Source organism: Pongo abelii, chromosome 23 (genome assembly GCF_028885655.2).
Source record: "Pongo abelii isolate AG06213 chromosome 23, NHGRI_mPonAbe1-v2.0_pri, whole genome shotgun sequence".
NCBI lineage: Eukaryota > Metazoa > Chordata > Mammalia > Primates > Hominidae > Pongo > Pongo abelii.
In genome coordinates this window covers 28132972-28160848 of record NC_085929.1, presented here as the reverse complement: position 1 = coordinate 28160848, position 27877 = coordinate 28132972, and the positions used below count along the sequence as shown (strand labels likewise).

The following is a 27877-nucleotide window of genomic DNA, read 5'->3' as shown; positions in this document are numbered from 1 at the left end:
CTCTGGTCGGATCTGGGGGAGTCTGTCCTACAGGATGAGGTTCGAACCCTCCTGAGTGATCAGACACCCAGCCTCTGCTTCGAGTGCTCAGTTATGATTATTGTCCTGCTTTAGTTAACTGTTCCTCAGGGGCTCCAGGAGGACGAGTGTGTATCCTCCCCTTGCTCTGTGCAGCCTCTAACCTCTAGACTCTAGGGGTCTGGGGAGAAGTTGGGAAGTCTGGCCATTGGGGCCGGTGCCTGGTGACCTCGGGAGGTGGGATATCATCATCTTCAGAACTGTAGTTGTTACTGGGACACCAGCTCCGGGAGACCACAGGTGCAGCCAGCACAGCAGGACCTTAGACAAGGCACCCAGCCCCAGTTTCCCCATCTGGGAAGGGGGCTACCTGTGGCTAGAAGCAGCCCGGACTCCTGAGCAAGACTAGACCAAGAGGCCGGTATATGGACACCCCCGCATGGGCATCCCCACGGGGACACCCTGGCCACCGCCGCGCGGACACCCTCACGAGGACACCCCGGCCGCGCGGACACCTAGCACGGGGACGCCCCGACCCCATCCTACCTGCTGCGCCCCGCGCCGCGCCCCGCACCCCGCCCGCCACGGCCTGCGTCCGCCACCGGAAGCGCCCTCCTAATCCCCGCAGCGCCACCGCCATCGCCGCCATAGTCGTGGGGCTTCTGGGGCTGCTGGGGCTGCCCGCCGCGCTGCCTGCGCCGGACCGGAGCGGGTCCAGTCCCGGGCGCGCCGCCGCGGGAGAGGTGAGAGCGCTGGCTAGACAGGGGCCGAATGCGGCCGGATTCGGGGCGGGGGCCTTCAGACTTAGGGTGGAACACTGGAATAGGGTGTGGGGAATTCGGACCGCTGTAAAGGGATCCGACTTTGGGTGGGGGTCTCCGGACTTGGGGTGGGGAATCTGGATGGGGACTGGGGCATTCGGACCTTGGGTGGGGATCTTTGGACCGGGATGGGGTCCCCAGACTCCTTGTGGAAGGCTGAGGTTGAAGATCTGTGCTGTGATGAGGGGCTCCAGATAGCGGTGGGAGATCCCGCTTCAAGACTGGGTTGGGGGTCCAGACCAGGAGGATAAGCCTGTCCCTGGAGTAGGGCTTGACCTGGTGAGGGTGTGGCAGAGTCACAGGGGAGGGTCCCACTTGGTCCTTGGGCTGGGATCAGACTCTCAGAGCTGGAGAGTTGCAGGAGGCCTGGGGGAGGGTCTGTGGAGCCCCAGACTCAGAGGGCCTTGGTGACTTCTCCAACAGGCTCCCTGTTGGAGGCCTTGGGGTACCCCAGGGCCTTTCCCTGCAAGAGAGTGGCTGCTCCACCAGGAAGGGGCCCAGGACTCCCCAGGGTCAGGGGGATGTGTGGTGTGCAAGACCACGTGGGAATGTTAGAGAAAGGGGAAGTCACTCCGGGTCTGCCCTGCTAACAGGCTTGCTTTTTGGATTTTTCCAGACAGGGATTTTTGTGTCCTGTTGCTTTTTATTGTTTAAAGTGACCCTCCAAGTCTGAGGGACCATGGGAGCTGCCCTGCAGAGCCCAGTGAGACACTAGTTAATGCAGAAAAAACAGATTTTACTTGGTAACTACTGACAACATGAGAAAAAGCTGGCTCCATGCTGATTTGTCTAGACGTGCCTGGAGTTTAAAGGGAGAGTGAGGGAGTAGGAAGGGGTGGGGACTCAGTAGAGTTAGGGAAATAGAAAATCACCAAAACTGGGAAGGGAGGGTTGGCCCCTGTGAAACCAACTGATCTGGGTTTGCCACTGGAGCTTACCGAAGTCAGGCCCCCAACCTCCCACAGAGACTGGGAGACAGGGGCCCCATCCTCAGGTGTTGGCTGGAACACACAGGAAATTCTTGTGGCAGCCTTGAACTTCTCAGGCAGGCACTTTAGAGGGGGCTAGGATCGTTCTGGGAATGTGGCCTTGAGCTGTTAGGAGCTATGTTAGTGTTCGTTCCAGCCTGGATAGGCCAGGGTGAGGCCCAGTGGAGAAGGGGACTCCAAGGAGCCTGGCTGGAGTGTGGGGAGGGAGGGTCTTTGTCAGCACTCCCCCTGTGCAAGAGGAGCAGAGACATGCTTCTTTCCTCTCAACAGTACCCATCCATTTTCTGTTCTGTGTTGTGTTCGTAAAGTACCAGCGGGACCATCTGTTGAGACTTGGTAGCAAAGGATTTTTGCTGGATGATGCAAGCAGTCAGGCATTTTAATGAGGAAACAAAAATAACAGGCCAGGCACAGTGACTCATGTCTGTAATCCCAGCACTTTTGGAGGCCGAGGAGGATCACTTGAGGCCAGGAGTTTGAAACAAGCCTGGGCAACGTAAAGACCCCATCTCTACAAAAAATTTAAAAATTAGCCTGGCTTGGTGGCATGGGCCTGTAGTTCCAGCTACTTGGGAGGCTGAGGTGAAAAGATCGTTTGAGCCTGGGAGGTGGAGGCTGCCATGAGCCATGATCTTGCCTCTATACTCCAGCCTGAGCAACAGAGAGAGGCCCTATCTTAAAAAAAAAAAAAAAAAAAAAAAAAAAAAAAGGAAAGAAAAGAAAAAGAAAAACAAAGATGAATGGAGCTGTTGATGAACCCAGTTTTTGAGCCTACAGGGCAGCAGTTGAGGATTCTGGCCTTTGGGCCCTAACAAGGCCAGCAGGGGCACTCAGGGATTTCCTGGTGTGTGGTGTGAAGTCTGTGATGATGGCATAGGCATCGGTATCCCAGTTGTGGTTACTTTCTGGAGAGAGCATGCAGCAGGCAGGAGCTGGAGGGGGGTCTTCCTGGGCGGCCTGTGTAGCAGTGGCACCAGGCACAAAGGCTGCCCCTGGAGAATCTGTTGTGGTGCTGAGTTCTTTCAAGTTTATATCAAGTTTTCCGGCTTCAGTCTGCAGGGCTTTTTTTTTTTTTTTTTTTTTTTTCAGATCCTGGGGGCAAAGGGCAGCTACAAGACCACCTGAGTCTCAATAGGTATTTGAGTTCTTGGTGACACCAAGTCAGGGAGGAGACAAATTGGAAATGTCAGTCTGAGAGAGTGGTAGGTAGCCAGATACTGAAGGAAAGTAGATGGGAGGATTTGGTAAGGGCTGACGTGTAGGAAGGCAGTGACAGTCCAAGTGATGGGCAGATCATAAAACCTCAAGGATAGGCCGGGCCTGGTGGCTCATGCCTGTAATCCCAAGCACTTTGGGAGGCCGAGGTGGGCAAATCACTTGAGTCCAGGAGTTCGAGACCATCCTGGCCAACATGGCAAAACCCTGTCTCTACTAAAAATACAAAACATTAGCCCCGGGCGTGGTGGTGCACTCAGGAGGCTGAGGCAGGATAATCGCTTGAACCTGGAGGTGGGGGGCTGCAATAAGCCGAGATCGCACCACTGCACTCTAGCCTGGGCAACAAGAGCGAAACTCCGTCTCGAAAAAAATTAGGCTGGGAGTGGTGGCTCACGCCTATAATCCCAGCACTTTGGGAGGCCGAGGCGGGTGGATCACAAGGTCAGGAGATCGAGACCATCCTGGCTAACATGGTGAAACCCCATCTCTACTAAAAATACAAAATTAGCCAGGCGTGGTGGCAGGCACCTGTAGTCCCAGCTACTCGGGAGGCTGAGGCAGGAGAATGGTGTGAACCCGGGAGGTGGAGCTTGCAATGAGCCGAGATCACGCCACTGCACTCCAGCCTGGGCAACAGAACGAGACTCCGTCTCAAAAAAAACACCTCAAAGACAGTGAACTAGACTAGGATCTGACAACTCCCAAGGGGGTGTTATATTTCTCCACTGAAGCATAGCATTTCTCTTTACAAACGCTTCCCTTTTTGATTGGAGATAATCAAAGTGAGATTATTCTTATTTACCAGATAATTCTGGTCTCATTAAATTTGGCCTGATTATTTACATAAATGCAGCATGAACAGTAATTGACCACACAGGCCTTTTTAAGTTTGCTGAAACTTTTAATAGGGAATCTTAGATTGAGCTCTTTAAAGCCTTTCGAGGTTAGGAAGCCAAGCCAAGAACTTCCAACCAGAATTCACCTGCAGTGTCTATAGTTTTGGGTGAATTCCTCTCTTCTTGAGGTCCCTGAAATATCCCAAGGTTCCTGGGCCTTGGAACCTTGGGATATTTGGAAGTGACTTTCCTTACTCACATGTAAGACCAAGAACCCCGTAAGCCAGATACCAGGCCAGATTTTTCAAGAGCTCTTTGTAAGCAATGGCTCCACAAAGTCAACCTGAAAGCCATCTGGTCATACCTGATTCTATGTGCATCATCCTCAAACAGGACATTCCAGTCCAAACCTTGGTAATAGAGCCAGTGTTTCCAATTGTGTCCTGTTACAAGGAGAACAGATTCTTATTGAAGTTATTCAATAACTATATTGCCATGAAAATAGACTACTCAATAATAGTTTCTGATTTTTGGAGGGATCAGGCCGGAAGAAAAAGATAATTGCTTCTATTTTGTTTAGAGAAGTATCATTTACTATAATATTACGAGTCATTGATAGGTTAAAAGAAAAGGGAAAGGTTTCTTTCTTTTTTTTTTTTTTTTTTTTTGGGGCAGAGTCTCGCTCTGTCGCCCAGGCTGGAGTGCAGTGGCGTGATCTCGGCTCACTGCAAGCTCTGCCTCCTGGGTTTACACCATTCTCCTGCCTCAGCCTCCTGAGTAGCTGGGACTACAGGCACCCGCCACCACGCCCGGCTAATTTTTTGTATTTTTAGTAGAGACAGGGTTTCACTGTGTTAGCAAGGATGGTCTCGATCTCCTGACCTCGTGATCCACCCGCCTCGGCCTCCCAAAGTACTGGGATTACAGGCGTGGGCCACCGTGCCCGGCCAGGGAAAGGTTTCTTTTTTTAATATCCAGAAAATAAAATATAAAGAGCCAACAATATTCTGAACAAAAGTCATAAAAAGATTGTAGTCATCCTTCAGCAGTTTACTCAGTTGCATGCAGGTACTGAATTCTTGTTCTGCTTGATCTTGGGCTAGCAGGTACATGAACCCATCATTTCTCAACCAGTGGAGATCCTGGCTCAGTGCAGTCATGTGGTCTCAAAGTTAAGAAATGCTGTCACGCCCAGGTGCAGTGGCTCAGGCCTGTAATCCCAACAGTTTGGGAGGCCAAGGTGGCTATATCACTTGAAGTCAGGAGTTCGAGACCAGCTTGGCCAACATGGTGAAACCCTGTCTCTACCAAAAAATACAAAAATTAGCCAGTTGTGGTAGCAGACACCTGTAATCCCAGCTACTCGGGAGGCTGAAGTGGGAGAATCGCTTGAACCCGGGACATGGAGGTTGCAGTGAGCCGAGATCACACCACTGCACTCCAGCCTGGGCAACACAGTGAGACTCCATCTCAAAAAAAGAAATAAAGAAATGCTGTCAGAAGCCTACCCCAGAGTACCTGTCATGGGCCTTTTCATTGGTCCCTTTTTGTTGAAGATGAAGCACTTTGCCCTGTAGCTGATTGCAAGAGCTTTCAGGAAAGCATCAGAGTAAAACTCTAATGACAAAAGACTTAAAATAGTGTAGTTAAATATCTAATGAGAGATCATTACAAAATCAAATGATTTACAAGGAATATTGGTTATTTATGACACATAGCATTTTAAATAATAACCAGAATGATGATTGCTGTTATATGAGGACATGTCATTGGCAGAAGGGTATTCACCAGTTTGTGGGAACTTTATACAATATCTGGAATCCTTATATTAACATTTACCAATATACATATAACTCAAGGAAGTTTAAATAGCATTAAAAAAAATTTTTTTTAGTTTTTTTTTTTTTTTTTTGAGACAGAGTCCCACTCTGTTGCTCAGGCTGGAGTGCAGTGGCACGATCTCGGCTCACTGCAACCTCCGCCTCCTGGGCTCAAGCAATTCTCCTGCCTCAGCCCTCCAAGTAGCTGGGATTACAGGTGTGCACCATCACACCCAGCTAATTTTTGTATTTTTAGTAGAGATAGGGTTTCACCACATTGGCCAGGCTGGTCTTGAACTCCTGACCCCAGGTGACCTGCCCACCTTGGCCTTCCAAAGTGTTGAGATTACAGGCGTGAGTCACCGCGTCCGGCCCTAAATAGCATTTTTTATTTGACAGCACCTTGCATGAAATTCTGTAGGGTCCAGCCCTACAGGGTCTGTGGGTTTTTCTCCCCGTGTGCAGAGACGAGAGATCATAGAAATAAAGACACAAGACAAAGAGAAGAAAAGACAGCTGGGCCTGGGGACCACTACTACCAAGACGCGGAGACCGGTAGTGGCCCCGAATGCCAGGCTGCGCTGTTATTTATTGGATACAAGACAAGGGGGCAGGGTAAGGAGTGTGAGCCATCTCCAGTGATAGGTAAGGTCACGTGGGTCACGTGTCCACTGGACGGGGGACCTTCCCTGTTTGGCAGCCGAGGCGGAGAGAGGAGACAGCTTACGCCATTATTTCTGTATTTCAGAGACCTTTAGTACTTTCACTAATTTTGTTACTGCTATTTAGAAGGCATAGCCAGGTGTACAGGGTGGAACATGAAAGCGGACCAGGAGCGTGACCGCTTAAGCACAGCAGCACAGGGAGACGGTTAGGCCTCTGGATAACTGTGGGCAGGCCTGACACTCCACAAGAGGTGGTGGAGCAGAGTCTTCTCTAACTCCCCCAGGGAAAGGGAGACTCCCTTTCCTGGTCTGCTAAGTAACAGTTGCTTTTTCTAGGCACTGACGCAACTGCTAGACCAAGGTCCGCTAAGTAACAGGCGTCTTCCCAGGCGCTGACGTTACCACTAGACCAAGGAGACCTCTAGTGGCCCTGTCCGGGCATAACAGAAGGCTCACACTTGTCTTCTGGTCACTTCTCACCGTGTCCCTTCAGCTCTTATCACTGTATGGCCTGGTTTCTCCTAGGTTATAATTGTAGAGTGAGGATTATTATAATATTGGAATAAAGAGTAATCGCTACAAACTAATGATTAATAATGTTCATATATAATCATATCTATGATCTATATCTAGTATAACTATTCTTATTTTATATATTTTCTTTATTATACTGAAACAGCTCGTGCCCTCGGTCTCTTGCCTCGGCACCTGGGTGACTTGCTGCCCACAAAATTCACCATGAAATAAACCTAATTAGTTTAACATCTCTCTTACAAGGTCACAGGACAGATCCTTTGAGGTCTTCCAGAGGCCCTCCAGGAAATCTCAAGTCAGTTTGAGATCAAGACAATGTCACAGGCCACATGCAGTGGCTCACGCCTATAATCCCAATACTTTGGGAGGCCGAGGAGGGAGGATTGCTTGAGCCCAGGAGTTTGAGACCAGCCTGAGAAACATGCTGAGGCCCTGTCTCTACAAAAAAAAAAATGGAAAAATTAGCTGGGCATGGTGGTACATGTCTGTAGTCCCAGGTACTCTGAAGACTGAGGTGGGAGGATCACTTGAGCCCAGGAGTTCAAGGCTGCAGTGAGCTGTAATTGCACCACTGCACTCCAGCCTCGGTAACAGAAGTGAGACTCTGTCACTAAAAAAAATTTAGGCCAGGTGCGGTGGCTCACGCCTATAATCCCAGCATTTTGGGAGGCCAAGGTGGGCAGATCACCTGAGATCAGGAGTTCAAGACCAGGCTGGCCAACATGGCAAAACCCCATCTGTACTAAAAATACAAAAATTAGCTGGGCGTGGTGGCATGTGCTTGTGGTCCCAGCTACTTGGGAGGCTGAGACAGCAGAATTGCTTAAGCCTGGGAGGCAGAGGTTACAGTGAGCCCAGATCACACCATTGCACTCCAGCCTGGGTAACAGAGCGAGACTCTGTCTCAAAAAAAAAAAATTTTTTTTAAAGAAACTTTATACATAAATCCATTCAATGATTATGAGGTCAATTCTAGCCAGCTTTGACCTCATAACATAAAATTTCTTTTCTGCAGACTTTCTTGAGGCCAGGAGTTCAAGACCAGCCTGGGAAACATAGGGATAACTTTCTGTATCCATTCACGGTTGCTTTTGTTTTGAGACAGAATCTCAGTCTGTCACCCAGGATGGAGTGCAGTGGTGAGATCTCAGCTTACTGCAGCCTCGACCTCCTGGGCTCAAGCGATCCTCCTGCCTCACCCTCCCAAGCAGCTGGGACTACATGCATGCACCACCACACCAGGCTAATAATTTTTGCGTTTTTTTATAGAAACAGGGTTTCACCATGTTTCCCAGGCTTGTCTCGAATTCCTGGGCCATTCTTTGTCCCATATTTTTCCTCTTTTTGTAATTTTACTTCAGGACAAAATTACATCCTTTCTTTAACAAAAACACTCTACATTCTTTGCATACTTTTCATATAAAAACACATCCTATCTTCCTCCCATACTTTGTATATGAAATTGTTTCCCTCATTCTTATTGTTTCTAGGAGTTTTGTTTTCATATATTGATTATAATTTTTAACCATTAGTAACCGGTTTTTTTTTTTTTTTTTTTAAAGAGACAGCGTCTTGCTCTTTTGCCCAGGCTGGAGTGCAGTGGCACAATCAGGACTCACTGCACCCTTGAACTCCCAGGCTCAAGTAATTCTCCGACCTCAGCCTCCCAAAGCACTGAGATTACAGGCATGAGTCACCACGCCCGGCCATAACTTGTATTTTACAAATAAAACTAGGAAGAAGACAATTGGAAATTGTCTGTCATTTACCAGTTTATTGGCAAATTTTATGAATAGACCATCTTATAATCTCTAGAGGTATATCCTTTTTATAGTACAATGTTTTTAAGTGCTGAGAACATGTTTATTAACAGACCAGAATACCTGTAGCCAGTCTGTACCATATAAAAATAAGAAGCCAAAAAGTACAAAAGTTATGCTTAATAATGAATGTTTCAGCACTTTCTTCTCTTCAGGTATTATTTAGATATTCAATGAATGTCTATTATTTAACTTTACTTAGTATGACTCTGAGGTTGAAAGTTACTGAAAACATCTTGGAAGCTTTTTTAGGCCAATATACTATCAAATGCAATTAACAAAACACAACTCACTAGTTTATATAAGAGCTAGTTCTCACTTTTTTTTTTTACTCTATTTTATATATTTTTTCTTTTCGTTTCTTTTTTTTGTTTTTTGATTTTTGTTTTTTGTTTTTTTTGTAGAGACAACGTCTTGCTGTGTTGCCCAGGCTGGTCTTGAACTCCTAGCCTCAAGTGATCCACTTACCTTGGCTTCCCAAAGTGCTGAGATTACAGGTGTGAACCACCACCCAGCCCTATTTTACATTTTTATCCGAACTGTGTTTCTGGCAAATTGGACAAGTTAAGGGTCACTTGCTCAGTGTGAGGGGAAGGCTTTCTACCTGTATTTGTGGATAAGACCTTTACGACTTGTTTTGCCCTAATGGATGACTACATGTTTCCAGTGAGCTCAGCTGGTTGCTTTTGTGGGTCCCTGAGGCACTGCAAGCCCCTGATGGGACAAGAAGCCTAAAGTTCCAGGGACCATGGGGAGTTGAGGGGCTAGAGGGGGAAGAGAGAGGCCTGCAGCAGGGGCTGAGGGGTAGAGGAGGCCAGACTTGAAGGGGGTGTCTCCTTCAAGAGAAAGTAGTGGGGTGTGGAGGTGATAGGAAGGGAGAGGCCTGAGAGGAGCTAGTTTGGGGAGATCTCAAGTATCCCAAAGGAGCCACTGATGTTCCAAATTATCCTTGGTAAAGTCACATCAACAAGGAAGGAAGCAGACAGAGGCGCACTTGTCCCTCGCAGTTTTGTTTTGACATGCTGATTAAAGTAGTGCAGAGGGCATGATCAGCAGGGCTCTAGTAAGAAGCTCCCACGGGAGGAGCAGGAACACAGAACAGAGGGGGCAAGACAGCTCCACTAGGAGTCAGGAGTGAATCCCCTCTGGGAACGAGGCGCCAGGAAGAAGAACTTCCAGCCCAGGAGGTAGGTACTGTTCAGAAGAAGCCTGGGGAAGGCGCGGTGGCTCACGCCTGTAATCCCAGCACTTTGGGAGGCCGAGGCGGGCGAATCACGAGGTCAGGAGATCAAGACTATCCTGGCTAACGCGGCGAAACCCCATCTCTACTAAAAATACAAAAAATTAGCCAGGCGTGGTGGTGGGTACCTATAGTCCCAGCTACTTGGGAGGGAGGCAGGAGAATGGCATGAACCCGGGAGGCAGAGCTCGCAGTGAGCCGAGATCACTCCACTGCACTCCAGCCTGGGCAACAGAGCAAGACTCTGCCTCAAAAAAAAAAAAAAAAAAAAAAAAGCCTGGGACTCTTAGCGCCTCAGAGCCTTACTCAGAATCATAAAATCATAAGAAGCAATGTCTGTCCTCACTGCTGCATCTGATGTTCTTCCGGACCATTGGATCACAAATCAAACCATGTGACTCCCGCATGAGCAGGCAGAGTGGAGATAACACGGATCGCTGTGCACACTGTGGGCTCCGGTTGTTGCATCCGAGGGTTGATCGGATGGTGGTTCCCATCCAGATCCGAGTCCTGGCCCCTGATCGCAGAGAAACACAGCCGGACATTAAAGTGATGAGGACAGAAATTATAATATTTGGTGACCAGTGACAGGAGGGGAGAGAGCCGAGCTCCTCTCCGATTTGTGCAAAGAAGTGGGGAGTGGGGAGGAAGAACAGTGGGAACTCAGTGGAGTGAGGAAAGTGGAAAATTACCAAAAGCAGGAAGGGAGGGTTAGCCTTGGGAAACCTATCTGGGTTTGCCATGGAGGCTTACTGAACTCAGGCCCCCAGTCCCACAGAGACTGGGAGACAGGGGCCCCATCTTCAGGTGTTGGCCAGAACACACAGGAAATTCTCTTGGTAGCCATGACTTTCTCAGGCAGGCACTTTGAAGGGGGCTGGGATCATTTTAGGAATGAGGCCTTGAGCTGTTAGAAGCCATGTGCAGTATGGCTCACACCTGTAATCCCAGCACTTTGGGAGGCTGAGGCTGGAGAATCACTTGAGGCCAGGAGTTTAAGACCAGCCTGGGCAACGTAGCAAGACGCTGTCTCTACAAAAATAATTTTTAAAAAATTAGCCAGGCACTGCGGCATGCCCCTGTGTAGTCCCAGTTACTCAGGAGGCTGAGTAAGCAGGAGGACTGCTGGAGCCCAAGAGTTCAAGGTTGCAGCAAGCTGATTGCACCACTGCACTCCAGCCTGGGCAGCAGAGGTGATCACGCCACTGCACTCCCCCCTGTGCGACAGAGCGAGACCCTGTCTTTAAAAACAAATAAGGCCAGGCAGGTGCGGTGGCTCATGCCTGTAATCCCAGCACTTTGGGAGGCCAAGGTGGGTGGATCACGAGGTCAGGAGATCGAGACCATCCTGGCTAACACGGTGAAACCCTGTCTCTACTAAAAACACAAAAAAATTAGCCAGGTGTGGTGGCGGGCGCCTGTAGTCCCAGCTACCGGGAGGCTGAGGCAAGAGAATGCCATGAACCCGGGGCATGGAGCTTGCAGTGAGCCGAGATTGAGCCACTGCACTCCAGCCTGGGCAACAGAGCAAGACTCCGTCTCAAAAAAACAAAAAAACAAAAAAACAAAAAAAAAAACTGCTGGGCACAGTGGCTCACGCCTGTAATCCCAGCACTTTGGGAGGCCGAGGTGGGCAGATCACAAGGTCAGGAGTTCAAGACCAGCCTGACCAACATGGTGAAACCTTGTCTCTACTAAAAATACAAAAATTAGCTAGGCGTGGTGGTGTGAGCCTATAATCCCAGCTACTCAGGAGGCTGAGGCAGGAGAATCGCTTGAACCCAGGAGGCGGAGGTTGCAGTGAGCCGAGATCGCGCCACTGCACTCCAGCGTGGGTGACAGAGTGAGAGCCCATCTCAAAAAATAAATAAATAAATAAATAAATAAAATGAAGCAGCAGCAGCTTTGTTAGTGTTTGTTCCAGGCCTGATAGGCCAAGGTGAGGCTCAGCCGAGAAACATGCTCAGAGGAGCCTGGCCGGAGTGTGATGGGGGAGTCTGTCCAGGCTGCTGCCATGATGGGCCTCAGGACTCATGGCCTGGGCACTGGGGGTGGGGCTGCCAGCCAGCCTTGAGGAGAGCAATGAGGAGGTCAGATTCCACTCACATCCAGTGCGGTCTGGATGCAGGCCTGGCTCAGAGCCTGGTCCAGATGCTGGGGCTTTGTTTTTTTGTTGTTGTTTTTTTGAGACGGAGTCTTGCTCTGTTGCCCAGGCTGGAGTGCAGTGGCACTATCTCCACTCACTGCAACAACCTCCACCTTCACGGTTCAAGCAATTCTCCTGCCTCAGCCTCCTGAGTAGCTGGGACTACAGGCACCCGCCACCATGCCCGGCTCATTTTTTGCATTTTTAGTAGAGACAGAGTTTCACCATGTTGGCCAGGATGGTCTCCAACTCCAGACCTTGTGATCTGCGTGCCTCAGCCTCCCAAAGTGCTGGGATTACAGGCGTGAGCCACTGTGCCCAGCCAGCTTTGTTTACGGTACCCAGCAGCTGCCAAAATCGTCCCCATTCCCAGGCAGGGCAGGCTCCCAGGCTCAGTCCAGCGGGGCAGATGGCCAGCCTGCACGTCACCCCACTAGGCATGTCCAGGCCCTTTCTGCCCCTTCCTAAAGGCACCCCTGTCCTTTCTGTCCCCTCCACACTGAGCCGAGCCGGCCTCCACTCTTGCCCCAGGCCTGCCCTCTGCTGGGAGCCAGGATGCTGAGCTCCTGCCACATGAGCAGGTTGACCTGCAGGGGGTCTCCAAGCAGGTGCCACGACAGAATCCGATGTGACCAGAACACCCTTGAAGGATAAAGCAAATGTGCGACTACCATGCAGGTCTGGCCCGTGGAAGGGAGGGGAGGGGGCCCCAGCGGGGCCACAGTAAAGGAGTGGAGGGGCCCCATAGGCAGGGATGGCCCAGCTGGCCCCCTGGGGCTGTGGATCTGCAGGTGCAGTGCAGCCTCTTGCCTCTCTCAGCCCAGCCCTTGCATCTGCCTCTTGGTGTGTCTGTGAAGACAAAAGTCACCGTGGTCTCTGCAGCACCTGGCTTGAAGCAGGTGTGCAGTCCATGTGAAAGCCTTCCCTTTAGGTCCTAGGTATTGAGTCCAAAAAAAAAAAGCCTTCCCCTGAGCCTGGGGGCCTGGCCCTACTGAGGATACCAGACGGGGGGAGGCTACAGGAGGCTGCCCTCTGCCTGGCCATCTGACCTTCCATTCTGACCCCTTCCCTTCCACACCAGCCCCTTTCCCTATGTAGGGTGCAGTCTTTGTTGCAACTGCTCACCTCTGCCATGGTCGGATGAGAGCAGCCACGGACAATGTGTGTGCAATTGTGCGTTTTTTGTTTCATTTTGTTTTGAGACAGAGTCCCACTCTTGTTGCCCAGGCTGGAGTGTAATGGCGCCATCTCGGCTCACTGCAACCTCTACCTCCTGAGTTCTAGCGATTCTCCTGCCTCAGCCTCCCAAGTAGCTGGGATTACAGGCATGCATCACCATGTCTGGCTAATTTTGTATTTTCAGTAGAGACTGGGGTTTCACCATGTTGGTCAGGCTGTTCTTGAACTCCTGCCCTCAGGTGATCCACCCGCCTCAGCCTCCCAAAGTGCTGAGATTACAGACTTGAGCCACCGTGCCTGGTTGATTGTGCGTTCTGATAAGGCTTCATTTACAGAAATAGCAGGTAGGCCCCTCACAGGGTGCCCAGGGCAGGTGCACTGTCTCACCTCTTCTCAGGTGTCACGGGGGTGAGAGGCTAGTCCTCTGCCTCCTCCTTCCTCTCTGCAGGTTGGAGAAATGACAGCTTCTTGTACTGAGGGTTATGAGACAGTGGCAGGAGGGGGACACTCCCAGAGTGCTGCCAGAGAGAAGCCAGGCCCCATCTGGATTTGATGGCATTTTTATTGTGGTGGTGTTTTAGAGACAGTGTCTCTGTCGCCCAGGATGGATGACATGGTGCAATCATGGCTCACTCCAGCCTCCAACTCCTGGGCCCAAGCAATCCTCCCACTTCAGCCTCCTGAGTAGCTGCAGCTATAGCCATGCCTGGTTCAATGGGTATTTTGTGGCCATTAAACTTCTGGTCATTCCTTTAGATTCCCAGAGGCTGGATGGAGGTGAGTGGCCAGCCCCTGGGTCCAGAGATGAGCGTGGGGCCTGGCTGCAGCCTGTGGGGTCTCCCAGGCTGGCCTCCAGGTGTCCTCTCAGCCTGTCTACAGGCCCTGCCCAAGCGTGTGGCCTACCTGGTGCTGCCTGGCCTGTCTCTAAGCACCTGTACTGGCTCTCCCTGGATTACTGGATTGCAGTCGAATCCCCTGCCAGAATCCTGGTCCCCCTTTATCACACCGGATCAGCCCTGAAGGGCGCGGCTGCTTGCAGCAGTTCCAGCCTTCGCTGGGGGTTTCCAGCCCTGTTGAGCAAGCCCCAGGTAGGGCCCTCTGCAGCCTCCGTGGGGGACCTGTGTGCTGAGCAGAGCTGCCCCTGTGTGTAAACGCTTAGAACTGGTCTCCTTCCTGCCATCTGTGTCCTGTTTGTCACATGCCTGTGGCTCTATGCTTGTCTCCCCGACTGGGCCGCCAGCCCTGAGAGGGCAGGATGAGGCACTTCCAAGCCACAGTGGCTTTCAGTGTGCAGGGGGCTGTTGGCATTGGTTCTGTGTTCTGGAATAGTGAGGACAGTGTGCCCCAAATGGCCAGTGGCCTTTCCGAGGGTCACTGCAGCTGCATGTTGGCCCTCTGTAGAGAACGGAGGATGCACAGCCATTTCAGGGCACAACCTGAGGTCTCCTGAGCTTGCTGTGCAGCCGAGTCTTTCTCTCCGTGGCCCCTGGTAGCTGTCTTTCTCCCAGGAGGAGGAGAAAGACACCTTCCTGAGCAGGAAGATGTGGGTGAATAGAGACCAAAGTGTCAATCACTCTTCAGACAGAGGTGATAGCAGAATGAGCAAAACTGATGGACCCCAGATCTTTGCAAAAGGAACAAAGTCAGTTTCTAGTTATCTTTCTTTCTTTTTTTTTCTTTTTTTTTTTTTTTTTGAGATGGAGTCTCGCTCTGTCGCCTAGGCTGGAGTGCAGTGGCGTGATCTTGGCTCCCTGCAACCTCTGCCTCCCGGGTTCAAGCTATTCTTCTGCCTCAGCCTCCTGAGTAGCTGGGACTGACAGGCGCTTGCCACCACGCCTGGCTAATTTTTGTATTTTTAGTAGAGACGGGGTTTCACCATATTGGCCAGGCTGATCTCGAAATCCTGACCTTGTGATCTGCCCACCTCAGCCTCCCAAAGTGCTGGGATTACAGGCATAAGCCACCACACCGGGCCCATTTTCTAGTTATCTTTTATGGATTTTTTAAAGTTAGCCTAGAAACCAGGTCATAGAATTAGTTTATTTTTTAATTTCTTATAGAGACAGGGTCTTACTATGTTGCCCAGAGTGGTCTTGAACCCCTGGGCTCAAGTGATCCTCCTGCCTCCACCTCCCAAAGTGTTGGGATTACAGGTGTGGCCACTGCTCCAGCCATAGTTCATATTTTTAAAGGATTTTTAAGAGTCTCATTTCACTGATGTTACTTGCAGTATATTTATGGAAAACATTCCTGTCTTTTTTTTTTTTTTGGAGACAGAGTCTCACTCTGTTGCCCAGGCTGGAGTGCAGTGGCATGATCTCAGCTCACTGCAAGCTCTGCCTCCCGGGTTCACGCCATTCTCCTGCCTCAGCCTCCCGAGTAGCTGGGACTACAGGTGCCTGCCACCACACCCGGCCAATTTTTTGTATTTTTAGTAGAGACGGGGTTTCACTGTGTTAGCCAGGATGGTCTTAATCTCCTGACCTCGTGATCTGCCCGCCTCAGCCTCCCAAAGTGCTGGGATTACAGGCATGAGCCACGGCGCCCGGCCAGCATTCCTGTCTTTTAAAGAAAGATGAGACCAGATGCAGTGTTGTGCACCTGTGGTCCCAGCTACTCAGGAGGATGTCTTGAGCCTGGGAGTTCAAGGCTGCAGCTGCAGTGAGCCTTGATCACACCACTGCACTCCAGCCTGGGCAATTGAACAGGACCCTGTCCCTAAAGAAATAAAATAAAGGCAGATGAATGTCATCTAGGGTGTGTTCAATGTGAGAGAGAATACTGACCAGGTGACAGAGGTGATGGACTCTCTAGCTCTGCAGCAGACTGCTGGGCAGAGAAGCTTGGGCAGGCCTGGCACTGAGGCCCAGAGGCTTCATGCTCTTTAGAGCCGGAGGTGTCAAGCCCAGCTGCCTGTGTCCTGGCCGCACTGTGAGGCACTGAGGATGCCCTCACAGGTGCATGTGCATGTGGCAAGCATGTGCAGGTGCTGTGTGGACACGATCATGCCTGCCCTCTACTGTGCTGGAGAGGTAAGACCATCAGCAGTTTCACAGAGGAGGGAACGTGGGCCTCGCGGGGGTCTCATGAGCTTGCGAGCTGATGGCCAGGCAGCCGGTGCAGAAGGTTCATCCATTTTGATGAACTGTGAATTCATCTGTACTTTATTCATTTTAATAACTGAATCATACCTCATTGTATGGCTCTACCATGTTTTATTTATCCATTCAGGTGCTAACGGATGGAAGGGTTGTTTCTACATTTTGGCCATTGTGGATGATGTTGCTATGCATATTGGGGTATGAGTATCTGGTTTAGTCCCTGTTTTCAATTCTTGGTATACACCTAGGAGTACAATTGCTGGGTCATATGGTAGTTCTATGTTTAACTTTTTTTTATTTTTAATTTTTTTGGGTTTTTAAGAATTTTTTAATATTTGTGGGTACATAGCATGTTTAATTTTTTTTTTTGAGACGGGGTCTTGCTCTGTTGCCCAGGCTGGAGTGCAGTGACAGGATCACAGCCCAGTGCAGCCTCAACCTCCTGGGCTCAGGTGATCCTCCCACCTCAGCCTCCCAAGTATCTGGGACTACAGGTGCAGACCACCACGCCTGGCTAATTTTTAAATTTTTTATAGAGATGGGGTCTTGCCATGTTGCCCAGACTGGTATGGGACTCCTGGACTCAAGCAATCCTCCCATCCCAACCTCCCAAAGTGCTGGAATTACAGTCGTGAGCCACCAGGTCTGACCACATGTTTAACTTTTTGAAGGACTACCAAACTGTTTTCCACAGCATTCACACCAGCAATGCAAGAGGGTTCCCATTTCATCACATCCTTGCTAACACTTGTTATTTTCCTTTAAAAAAAAAAAAAAAGCCAGCTGGGCACGGTGGCTCATGCCTGTAATCCCAGCACTTTGGAAGGCCAAGGGGGTGGAGCGCTTGAGCTCAGGAGACCAGCCTGGGCAAAATATCAAGAACCCACCTCCACCCCATCTCTACAAAAAAAAAAAAAAAAGCTGCGTGTGGGGTGGTGCACATCTGTCGTCCCAGCTACTTCGGGGGCTGAGGCAGGAGGATCCCTTGAGCCCAGGAGGTCGAGGCTCCAGTGAGCTGCGATCGCGCCACTGCACTCCAGGCTGGGCGACAGAGTGAGACCCTGTCTCAAAAAACCAAAAACAAAAAAGCATATTTCAAGCATACACAAAAGCAGAGAAAATTCCCCTCGGTCCTCCGGCCTGCACCCCGCCGCCCCCCACCACAGGGGCATTCAAAACTGTCTTTTTGCCTCTCTGTAAGGTAAAGGGGGACTCTTGATGCTCCCCAGACCACGCAGCCAAAGTAGGGCGATCGGATCATAGGGGTCCCGAGTCGGACACTGAGCTGGTGTGCCCACTCTCGAGTCCTGGGACCCCAAACTAAAGGAGCTGTTCCTTTTCCCCATGGAGGGCTGACGGGGCAAAATCCCAGCGCTGGGAACAGCCGAGCAGCTTTGAGCAGCACAGGTGGGTTTCTACGTGGCTTTCTTTAAAGGGAGGCCTCATTCTCGGCTTTTCAGGACCCGCCCTCCATTTCCTCACTTGCCTGCTCTTTCGTCCTGCGAAACTGGGCAGTGGCCGGTGACAGCGCAGGGTCAGCCCTCGGATGGCCAGGTGGGCGTGATCCCACTCTCCTCCGTGGCTGGGTGGGCGTGGTTCCAAAGTCAATTGGATGTGGTCCCGCCTCCCTGCCGGCCCAGTGGGCGGGGCCTCCCCTCCCACACCAGCTGGCAGAGACGAGGGTGGGCGGGGAGGCCCTACGGGGCTAGGGCTGAGCGGAGGTGGTTAGCTGTCCGGAGGTGGGGTGGGCAGGGGCCAGGGCTCTGTTGGTGGCCCGGGGCAGCCAGTCCCTCTGCTCAGGGCTTCAGTTCCTCACACTCACAAGGGAATCCCAGCGCTCTCCTCTGGCGGTTGCTGGAGGGCCTTGTGAGGTGGCCGTGGGCACTGCAGCCCCCAGGCACTGCATTGGGGCCTGGGCGTGTTGGCCTTTGAGCCTTTGGCCTTGAGCACTTCCCCAGCCCCCATGGCTCTTGGCCGTTGGGGCCCAGTTGGCCGCAGAGCCGCGGGCAGGTGGGACAGGCGGGCACTGGGTGCCTCCTGGCACCAGCCAGGCCCAGCCTGCAGAGTGGAGTGGGCCGGTCCCTCCTGCCGGGCAAAGGAAGGGGGCTTCGGGCTCCTCCCTGCTGTGGCCTGCTCCCCTCTGCTGCCTCCCACTAGCCCTGGGAGACACTGCCTGCAGATTTATGAACAGACAGACCTAGAGATTAGACATTCAAAAGCCAAATTCTTGCACAATTCAAGTATTAACGCAGATTTGGATTTATAATTTGGGACTCCAAGGTCTACCAAGTAATTTGCTGTTTCAGCAGAATAGCCCTTTTAATTTGGGGTATATATTTCTAACACTTACTGTTTTTTAAATACGGAGAGTAAACAAAGTGGCCCATTATCTGACCACACAAATACTAGTAGTAGTAATTATAGATAAATAAACCATAGCAGATAAATAATAATAAACAAAGCAACAGGGTGTGTCATAGGAAATCCCCACCATGAAGAAAGGAGCAAGGTGGAAAGTTCTGGCTTCTTCAGGTCTGCATGGTCCCTCTCCACCATGGTTCCCCCTGTCATCTTCCTGCCAGAATAAGGACACTGTCCTTAGGGAAGCACCATCTCGTTTTTTCCCCACGAGCCCCGTGGGTCATGGCACGTCCTGCCCCACTGGGAAACACAGTGGGCCACAGGTTTCCCTGCAGGCCTGGGACCCTTTCCCAGGGTAGCAGCAGAAAGCAGCATGATTCCCACTCCTGCAGCTGTGGACAGGGGCACCCCCACTGTCACTGAGCCCTGCACCGGGTTCCGTCACCTGCTCGGGGCTCTGGCCTTTGGCCTTTTCCTGGGAGCTGCATGTTGGCCACTGTGACCCATTTGTCTCATCATCTTTTTCTTACTGGTTTGTGTATGTTCTTGGTAAACTAGCCCTTGGTCTTACACATCATTTCCAAGGTACTAAGGACTCTTCAGGGGAAATACAACTTGAGCAGAGTGGTTCCCTCCTCCTGTGGTTCACGAGGTGCAGGTGCACACGCACATAGCCCACAAGGCAGTGTGGACAGGGACCAGGAGACTGCCCCTGGGGTCCCTGGCTGGGGGACACTAGTAGGGATGTCCCTTGGCCTCTCTGAGGCCTTCTGCTGTCTCTTCTGAGGCCGGAAAGGCAAAGCACTGCCCTCGCCCTGCTAGGGAAGGCTCGGGCTCAGGCCAGGCTGGCCCTATCTGGGGAAGGGGCTCAGATATCTGGACCTTGGTCATCACCAGGTTAGGGTTTATGTTGATGATTATCCAAAGGCAAAATTGATTTCCACAGAAATAACATCTGCTTTGCTGCCGAGCTCAGAGGAGATCCCAGACTCTTCCCACAGCCAGAGGGCTGGAGCCTGCTCAGAGGTGCTTTGAAGGTGAGTTGGCCAATGGAAGCCGGGGCAGTACCAGGGTGGGTACAGATTCCGGCCCTGCATGGGCACAGGTCTGCTGAGCACATGTCCACTCTGCCTGTGTAAACAGGCCACGTGGCCTGAAATCCCCTAGAAGCCTGGTGGCCGCATGGCCTCCCCCTAGGGTGGAGCCTCTGCTTCCCTGTTCTCTCCTGCTCTGTCCTCTGGTGCCCTGAGGCTGGCCTCCAGGGGTGTCCCCTCTGTGGCCCTCGGCCTGCCTCCTCGTCTGGGTGTGCCTTTCTAAAATGGAGTGTCCAGCGGAGAGTGGGATCTCCTATGCCACTGGGAGTCCAGGGCCCCATCCCAGAAAGACCTCTGAGTGACCACAGGGGCCCTAGAGGAAGTTTCCTTGTGTCCTTCCCGTTTTAGGGTCTGTGACCTGAACCCCTAGGCTTCTGCCTCAGGCCTCCTGTGCTCTGCTCTCTGCCTGCTGGGTCCCCTCACCAGGCTTCTGTCTGTCTGGTTCCCAGGCTACCTGCCTGGAGGGTCACACCAGGAGGATTTCAAACAGGTTTCAAGTGGGGTCACTTGCCATCACTGTGCCCCACGAGGTACACTGTTGTGGGCGGCAGGGCTGGCCTTTTTCATCTGGGACATGCCACGTTGCTGTTCCCAAGGGGAATGGTGAGTGGGTCTGTCCTGGTGTGCCTGGCCTGGGGACTGCCAGTGTCCTTACTTGGACACTCAGTGAAAAGGCCACATGAATCCCTGGGGTGTCCAGAGCATGGGTGACCAGCACGGGCTCACCACATGAGGCCAAGGGGCTGCACCATGCAGCCTCTCCTTTGGCCACCCGTCACTACCCCTAACTCCGGGCCCTGGGGCTTCCCTACCCCTGGGTGTCCTCTAAGCCAGCTGGGAGACAACAGCCTGAGTCTGTGTCTGCTTCTGTATTTTGTGCGGTTTTAGAGGATCCCTGGGCTGCCTGGGGAAGCACCCAGGGCCAGGGAGTGTGACCCCGCAGGCTCCACACAGGACTGCCAGAGGCACACACCTGCTCTGTCCACCCGAGGGCACCAGAGGGCACGAGAAGGCTGGCTCCCTGGCGCTGACACGTCAGGCAACTGAGGCACATGGCTGGTATCTCTGAACCTTGCTCCTCTGCGAACACAAGGGGGCGATGGTGGCACTCCAAGCAAAGGGGCGTGTGGGTGCTGCAGGAGGAGCACAGAGCACTGGCGCCCCTCCCCTTCCGCCCTGCAGATGCTGGAGGCCCCGCCTCTGCTGCTGGCAGCTGTGTTGCTGGGCCTGGTGCTGCTGGTGGTGCTGCTGCTGCTCCTGAGGCACTGGGGCTGGGGCCTGTGCCTTATTGGCTGGAACGAGTTCGTCCTGCAGCCCATCTACAACCTGCTCATGGGTGACACCAAGGAGCAGCGCATCCTGCACCACGTGCTGCAGCATGCGGAGCCCGGGAATGCAGAGAGTGTGCTGGAGGCCATCGACACCTACTGCGAGCAGAAGGAGTGGGCCATGAACGTGGGCAAGAAGAAAGGTGGGATCCGGGCCGGCAGGTGCTGAGCTCTGGGACAGGGACCCAGGACCAGGCATCAAAGCCCTTACAGGAGCAGCTGTTATCACCCCGTTTCCAGGGGGCTGGGAACCCTGGGATATGCCCAGATAGGGCTGGGGGGCTCCTCTGGAGTCCCAGGGTGCCAGGGTCCCTGATGACCCCTCCAGGCCCTGCTGCCTGCTGCCCCAGGACAACAGGCCCCCACACTCACAGGGTCTGACGGTGGTGCAGTTGCCCTTGAGCTCTGCTCTGGCCACCACGGGACCTGCCTGGGGACCAGTCAGACGGGTTCTCCTGGGCCCGCCCCCGGCTTGCACTTCAGCCTGGGGCACAGGATGTGTTACTGGGCTCACGGAGTGACTCAGGGAACTAGCGCCGCCCCGGTGCCCAAACGCGGGCAGTTCGGGGATTCAGAGAGGGCAGCTCTGTGTTAGGACACACTGGGGCCAGCCAGGAAGGGTGGAAAAGATAGGGACCAGCGTAAGCATAGAGGCTAAGGGACCATGGGAGCTCCAAGTGTGCTCACAGTGGGGACCAGGTCCTGGGGGCTGGGGACACCAGGGAGGTAAAAGACTCCTCCAGCGGGTAGGGAGGGTGAGCAGAGGAGGGCCAGCGGCCAGGCATTTGGGAGAGGCTGTTGCTCTTTGGGAGAGGCGGGGGGCCGTGCCTGGGGATCCAAGTTCCCCTCTCTCCACCTGTACTCACCTCTCCTCCATCCCCCACCCTGCACAGGCAAGATCGTGGACGCCGTGATTCAGGAGCACCAGCCCTCCGTGCTGCTGGAGCTGGGGGCCTACTGTGGCTACTCAGCTGTGCGCATGGCCCGCCTGCTGTCACCAGGGGCGAGGCTGCTCACCATCGAGATCAACCCTGACTTCGCCGCCGTCACCCAGCGGATGGTGGATTTCGCTGGCGTGCAGGACAAGGTGCGCATGCCTGACCCACTGTCAGACCTGGAAAAAGGGCCAGGGCTGTGGGCAGGGAGGGCATGCGCACTTTGTCCTCCCCACCAGGTGTTCACACCACGTTCACTGAAAACCCACTATCACCAGGCCCCTCAGTGCTTCCCAGCCTGGGGCTGAGGAAAGACCCCCTCAGCAGCTCAGTGAGGGTGGTCTCACAGCTCTGGGTAAACTGCCAAGGTGGCACCAGGAAGGGCAGGGACAGAGTGGGGCCTTGTCACCCCAGAACCCTAAAGAAAACTGATGAATGCTTATATGGGTGTGTAGGGATGGCCTCCTGTCTGTGAGGGTGTGGGCACTGACAGGTGCTGTTCCAGGTCACCCTTGTGGTTGGGGCGTCCCAGGACATCATTCCCCAGCTGAAGAAGAAGTATGACGTGGACACGCTGGACATGGTCTTCCTCGACCACTGGAAGGACCGGTACCTGCCGGACACGCTTCTCCTGGAGGTGAGCCCCAACCAGGATGGCGTCTGTGCCAGCTGCTGCCCAGGGCCCATTCAGTCAGCCTCAGCCTCTCCAAAGAGCCAGGCATCCCAGCAGAGCCCTGTGTGGACAGAGCTCACTCTGGAGGCACCTCAGACACAGAGCTTGCTCTGGAGGCACCATCTGAGGTCCGGGAGTGTGGGGGACTGAGGAGGCCCTGTGGTGGGTGGAGATGGGTGGGGAACTGGGCCAGGGGCCTGGCTGGGTGGCCTGCTGGGAACTGGGGAGCCAACTGCCTGTGCAGGTGCAAAATGGGTAGCAGAAGTGGGGTGCACACCCCAGACCAGACACCAGGGCAGAAAGGGCACAGGACCAAGGAGATGGGGTGGGGAAGGGCCACTCTGGGCCCAGCCTGCTCTCCCCCAAGCAAGCCACTGCTCGTGCAAAGAAAGCATGTGTCTCCTGCAGATCTTCCTCCTGAGGCCCCATCTTGTGCGTTCCCCCAACCCAGCCCCACTGGCGAGGACCCTGAGTGCCCCGAGTGAAGCCAGGCAGCGGGTGGGGCTGTCCTTGCTTCCCTGGGGGGCGTGGGGCACTGGTGGCCCTTCACAGACTGATTTAAGGAGCCTCACATCAGTGACACACTGCCCCATCCCTCCCTGGTGGTCAGCAACACTGAGTGGCTCTGTGATCCTCCACTGAGCTTGGGACACCCACCTTCACGGCCTCCCCACCTGGTGCTCGCTCACCTGCAGCTCTCCCAGAAACTGGACACTGCTGTTAGCAGCCGGACTAGGAGCACAAGGGGCACAGCCCCCATGCCTGGCTAAGTAGGGCCGCTGGGCCCTGGACACGGATTGGAAGGAACCAGCACTAGCAGAAGCCTGAGGTGTCAAAGGGCAGAGAATGTTCCAGGAACAATGGGAGTCAGGGCACACAGGACTTTGGGCAGGTGAGGATGAGGTTAGACCTGTCTTCGGGAGCTGGGCTCAGGAGCTCATGCCTGTAACCCTTCCACTTTGGGAGGCTACGGCAGGAGGAGCGCTTGAGGCCAGGAGAGTTCGAGACCAGCCTGGGCAACATGGCAAAAAAAAATATGTATATATAGATATGTATTTTAGATGGAGTCTTGCTCTGTCACCAGGCTGTAGTGCAGTGGCACGATCACGGCTCACTGCAACGTCCGCCTCTTGGGTTCAAGCGATTACCCTGCCTCAGCCTCCTGAGTAGCTGGGACTACAGGCGCGCACTGCCACACCCGGCTAGTTTTTTGTATTTTAGTAGAGACGGGGTTTCACCACGTTGGCTAGGATGGTCTCAATATCCTGACTTCGTGATCCGCCCGCCTCGGCCTCCCAAAGTGCTGGGATTACAGGCGTGAGCCACTGTGTCCGGCCTTATTCCAGCTTTTAAAACAACAAAAAACAACAAAAACTTTTCTGGAAAGATCCCTGTCAGCCTTGTGGAGTGTGGAGAGGGCTGTGGGGGCGGCATTTCAGATGCCCTGAACTCACGAGGAGGCACTGAACCCTGGCCGTGGAGACGGAGAACCTGTAGTGGCCAAGGGGGTGAGCAGTGGGAGGGTGGGAGGGAGACCTACGGGCCAAGACAGGGTAGCTGGAGGGGGGCTCACCCCTGACAAAGGAGCATGATGCTGGCAATTGGGTACTGATGGCAGAGAGCAGGCGCTCAGCCAGATGGGCTTCACTTGGGCAGGAAAGACACCCACAGCTGGGCCTGCGTTACTGCGGCCGAGTTTCAGCAGCTGTGATGTGGGTGCTAATTACAGGGGCCTGCCTTCATAGAAAAGTAGCAAACATTGCAGTTTAGTAACTAGGAAACTAATAGTTTTCTCAGTACTGCTTGCGCAAAGCTGGTAATTATCTCAAAAGAAGCAAAGTCATGAAGCGGGAAGTCATGAATTGGAAATGGGTGTCCTTGTTAAACGCACATCTGCACACTCAGGGCTGGGACCCTGTGCCCCCTTGTAGAGGGTTAGGGGACAGCCTGGCTCTTGTGAGGGCCTAGCCATCCCCTCAGTGGGTTCTGTGAGCATCGGAGGCACGGAGGGTGAGGGGCTCAGGAGCAGGTTGCAATTCAAAATCAAGGGCTGCTTTGAGGCGGCCTCTCCACCGGGCTGCCATAGTCACCAAGTCCAGCCCACGCCCAAAGAAAGAGGAATGAGCTCCCCCTTAAAAAATAAAGAGAAAAAGACAGAGTCTTGCTCTGTGCCCAGGCTGGAGTGCAGTGATGACATCATAGCTCACTGTAGCCTCAAACTCCTGAGCTCCAGTGATCCTCCCACCTCAGCCTCCTGAGTAGCTAGGACTAAAGGCATGCACCACTACACCTGGCTAATTTAAAATTTTTTTGTAGAAATGGGGTCTCCCTATGTTGCCCAGACTGGTCTCAAACTCCTAGCCTCAAGCGATCCTCTTGCCTCAACCTCCCAAAGTGCTGGGAGTACAGGTGTGTGCTCGGTCTGAGGCTCCAACTTTTTGTTGTTATTGTTGTTGTTTTTTGAGACAGTCTCTCGCTCTGTCGCCCAGGCTGGAGTGCAGTGGCGCGATCTTGGCTCCCTGCAACCTCTGTGAGGCTCCAACTCTTGAAGGGAGGAGAGTCTAAGGAGGGTGGGCCAGATGAAAACCACCCCAGCATAGTGTCACCTGCTCCTCTGACACTGTCACTTCTCCATGGCATTAGATTTTCAGTCCTGCTCAGATGCTGATGCATGTTTAGCCAGTTCTCCAAGTGGTCTGAGTAGCTGGTAGGAGGCTTGCAGTGTCGGGGGACAGGCAGGACAGGTGCTGCCTTCTTTCCCCTCTTGACCAGTTTCGTAAAGGAGTGGGCCCCTGGCAGCCTCCAAAGGTGACCCATGCTCCTTTCTGCCCTTCCCTCCTTCTTTCCTGTTTAACTCGTGCAGGTGCAGTGGTCTGGTGTCTTTCAGTCCGCTGACGTCTTCTGTATCCCTGATGACCAGATCGGGCTCCTGAGTCCCCTGGCGCAACCCGAGAAGTCCAGGAGCCCAGGCCCCTCACTCATGCACTCCCTGGCTGGGACTGGAAGGCAGCCGCCCTGCTCGAGGCCTAGGCCATTGTCCTCCTCCTGGGTGGCGCTTTGTTCTACGTCTTTTCAGCTGACATTGCTAGGACATTTTTTTTTTTTTCTAAATGAAAACACATCATGATTCATGGTGGTACTTCCTGCTCAACTCCGGACCTTGGGGCTGTCCCCTGACCTCACTGACCTTGCAGCTGTGTGGTGTCCATACTGTCACGTGAAAGCCCCCTGCTTTCTCTGCAGCACACGGGCTGGAAACGACTGCCACCCACCACCAGGACAGCTGCAAGCCCTGTGGGACTCTCCAGGCCCATCCCAGAGGGATGTGGGGTCGGATTCCAGTGTTTCAAGGCACCTGCCTGCAAATTGATTTTATTATACTTTAGATGTTTGAGATTGCTTGTTAACTTTGGTGACTAAGTCAAATCTCCAAGGCAAGGTGACTGAGGTGTCCCTTGCCCTGGTAGGTCCTTCCTCCCCATAGGCAAACACTTCCTCTCAAGGTTTCTTTATTGTTTATGTGATGTAAGCAAACCCTTTTTTGATAGCTTTGATAGGCAAGCATCCTATGATCCTATGTAGACCCCACAGGCCATGCCCTATGGTTGCATGTCCAGTAACAACTCCTTCCTTCTGCACAGAACCCAGGCAGAGAAACTCTGTGTCCTCCCAGGGCCCAGGCACCGGTGAAGATGGGGGGTCTGCAAATGCAGGAGCTTGGGGATGTCCAGAACTGACCCCAACGGGCAGGCTTGTTGGTGGGAGGTCTGCCCCACCTCAGCCCTGCAGGGTCACCCTGGTCAGGCCAATATTGTCTCCAGGGACCATACCAGCAACCCCTCTCCCTGGGTGCCTCTACCTCGTAGGCCTGAGTTCCTGGCACTGGGTGTTGAGGGCCCCACTGTTTCCACTCATCCAGCTAGCATTTATTGAGCACCTACTGTGTGCCACATGCTGTTCTAAGGGATGGATACTCCTGAGATGGATACAGGAGCTGATGAGAGAAAGGTCCCTGTCCTCACGGGGCCCACGTTCTAAAGGTGGCACCCGAGTCTCGTACAGTCCTTTCCTGCAGGAGTCACGCTGGGCAGAAAGTGGAAACCTGGCCCCAGGGGCTAGGCACAGGCGTGGTGCCGTGGCCTAGCGAGGAGCACCCATCCTGGTTTGGGGCAGGTTCTCTGGGCACTTCTGACCCTCACCTCCCCCATCCCCCGGTCTGTTTGCAGGAATGTGGCCTGCTGCGGAAGGGGACAGTGCTACTGGCTGACAACGTGATCTGCCCAGGTGCGCCAGACTTCCTAGCACACGTGCGCGGGAGCAGCCGCTTTGAGTGCACACACTACCAATCGTTCCTGGAATACAGGCAGGTGGTGGACGGCCTGGAGAAGGCCATCTACAAGGGCCCAGGCAGCGAAGCAGGGCCCTGACTGCGCCCCCGGCCCCCCTCTCGGGCTCTCACCCAGCCTGGTACTGAAGGTGCCACAGACGTGCTCCTGCTGACCTTTTGCGGCTCCAGGCTGTGTCCTAAATGCAAAGCACACCTCGGCCGAGGCCTGTGCCCTGACATGCTAACCTCTCTGAACTGCAACACTGGATTGGTCTCCTTTTTTAAGACTCAATCATGACTTCTTTACTAACACTGGCTAACTATATTATCTTATATACTAATATCATGTTTTAAAAATATAAAATAGAAATTAAGAATCTAAATATTTAGATATAACTCGACTTAGTACATCCTTCTCAACTGCCATTCCCCTGCTGCCCTTGACTTGGGCACCAAACATTCAAAGCCCCCCTTGATGGACGCTAATGCTAAGGGCGGGGCCCCTAGCTGGCTGGGTTCTGGGTGGCACGCCTGGCCCACTGGCCACCCAGCCACAGTGGTGTAGATGTCAGCCCTCCTGCAGCTAGGCCAGGGGCACCTGTTAGCCCCATGGGGACGACTGCCAGCCTGGGAAATGAAGAGGAGTCAGCCAGCATTCACACCTGTCTGACCAAGCAGGCGCTGGGGACAGGTGGACCCCACAGCAGCACCAGCCCCTCTGGGCCCCATGTGGCACAGAGTAGAAGCATCTCCTTCCCTACTCCCCACTGGG

The 27877-nt window shown here is 53.2% G+C and overlaps 3 protein-coding genes across 22 annotated transcripts in view; 1 reads left to right on the top strand and 2 right to left on the bottom strand.

Moving 5' to 3' along the window:
• TXNRD2 (thioredoxin reductase 2) overlaps positions 1–856 on the bottom strand; it is a 66455-nt gene extending 65599 nt beyond the window's left edge. The window contains 1 exon segment of the mRNA NM_001256472.1: positions 565–856. Within this exon segment, the coding sequence (NP_001243401.1) occupies positions 565–667 (103 nt within the window). The 5' untranslated portion in view covers positions 668–856.
• Positions 622–27488, top strand: COMT (catechol-O-methyltransferase). 8 transcript variants are annotated; one of them, XM_063722972.1, is made up of 8 exons: positions 622–761; positions 9126–9218; positions 19695–19785; positions 20731–20901; positions 21025–21313; positions 22064–22257; positions 22611–22742; positions 27005–27488. In XM_063722972.1, the coding sequence occupies exons 5-8, from the start codon at positions 21025–21027 to the stop codon at positions 27203–27205; spliced, it is 816 nt and encodes a 271-aa protein (XP_063579042.1). In that variant the 5' UTR covers positions 622–761; positions 9126–9218; positions 19695–19785; positions 20731–20901; the 3' UTR covers positions 27206–27488. The 8 variants fall into 8 exon arrangements, with proteins under 8 accessions (XP_063579042.1, XP_054399652.1, XP_024096010.1 ...); XM_054543677.2 differs by lacking the exon at positions 20731–20901; XM_024240242.3 differs by lacking the exon at positions 9126–9218 and having other exon boundaries at positions 624–761.
• The window catches only part of ARVCF (ARVCF delta catenin family member), a 59608-nt gene continuing 56371 nt past the window's right edge, over positions 24641–27877 (bottom strand). For 12 of the 13 annotated variants that reach the window (XM_054543657.2, XM_054543659.2, XM_054543658.2 and 9 more), the window contains 2 exons: positions 25966–26137; positions 24641–25884 (listed from right to left, as the gene is read on the bottom strand). In XM_054543657.2, coding sequence (XP_054399632.1) covers positions 25841–25884; positions 25966–26137 — 216 coding nt within the window. In that variant the 3' untranslated portion in view covers positions 24641–25840. The remainder of the gene's footprint in view (positions 25885–25965; positions 26138–27877) is intronic. The other variant, XM_054543667.2, reaches the window with a different exon arrangement.

Excerpts from the sequence above, each read along its gene's own strand:
- COMT (XM_054543677.2), top strand. The coding sequence starts at position 21,025 with ATGCTGGAGGCCCCGCCTCTGCTGCTGGCAGCTGTGTTGCTGGGCCTG. Across the intron at positions 21,314-22,063 it reads GAACGTGGGCAAGAAGAAAG|GCAAGATCGTGGACGCCGTG; the intron begins GTGGGATCCGGG and ends CACCCTGCACAG. Across the intron at positions 22,258-22,610 it reads TCGCTGGCGTGCAGGACAAG|GTCACCCTTGTGGTTGGGGC; the intron begins GTGCGCATGCCT and ends GTGCTGTTCCAG.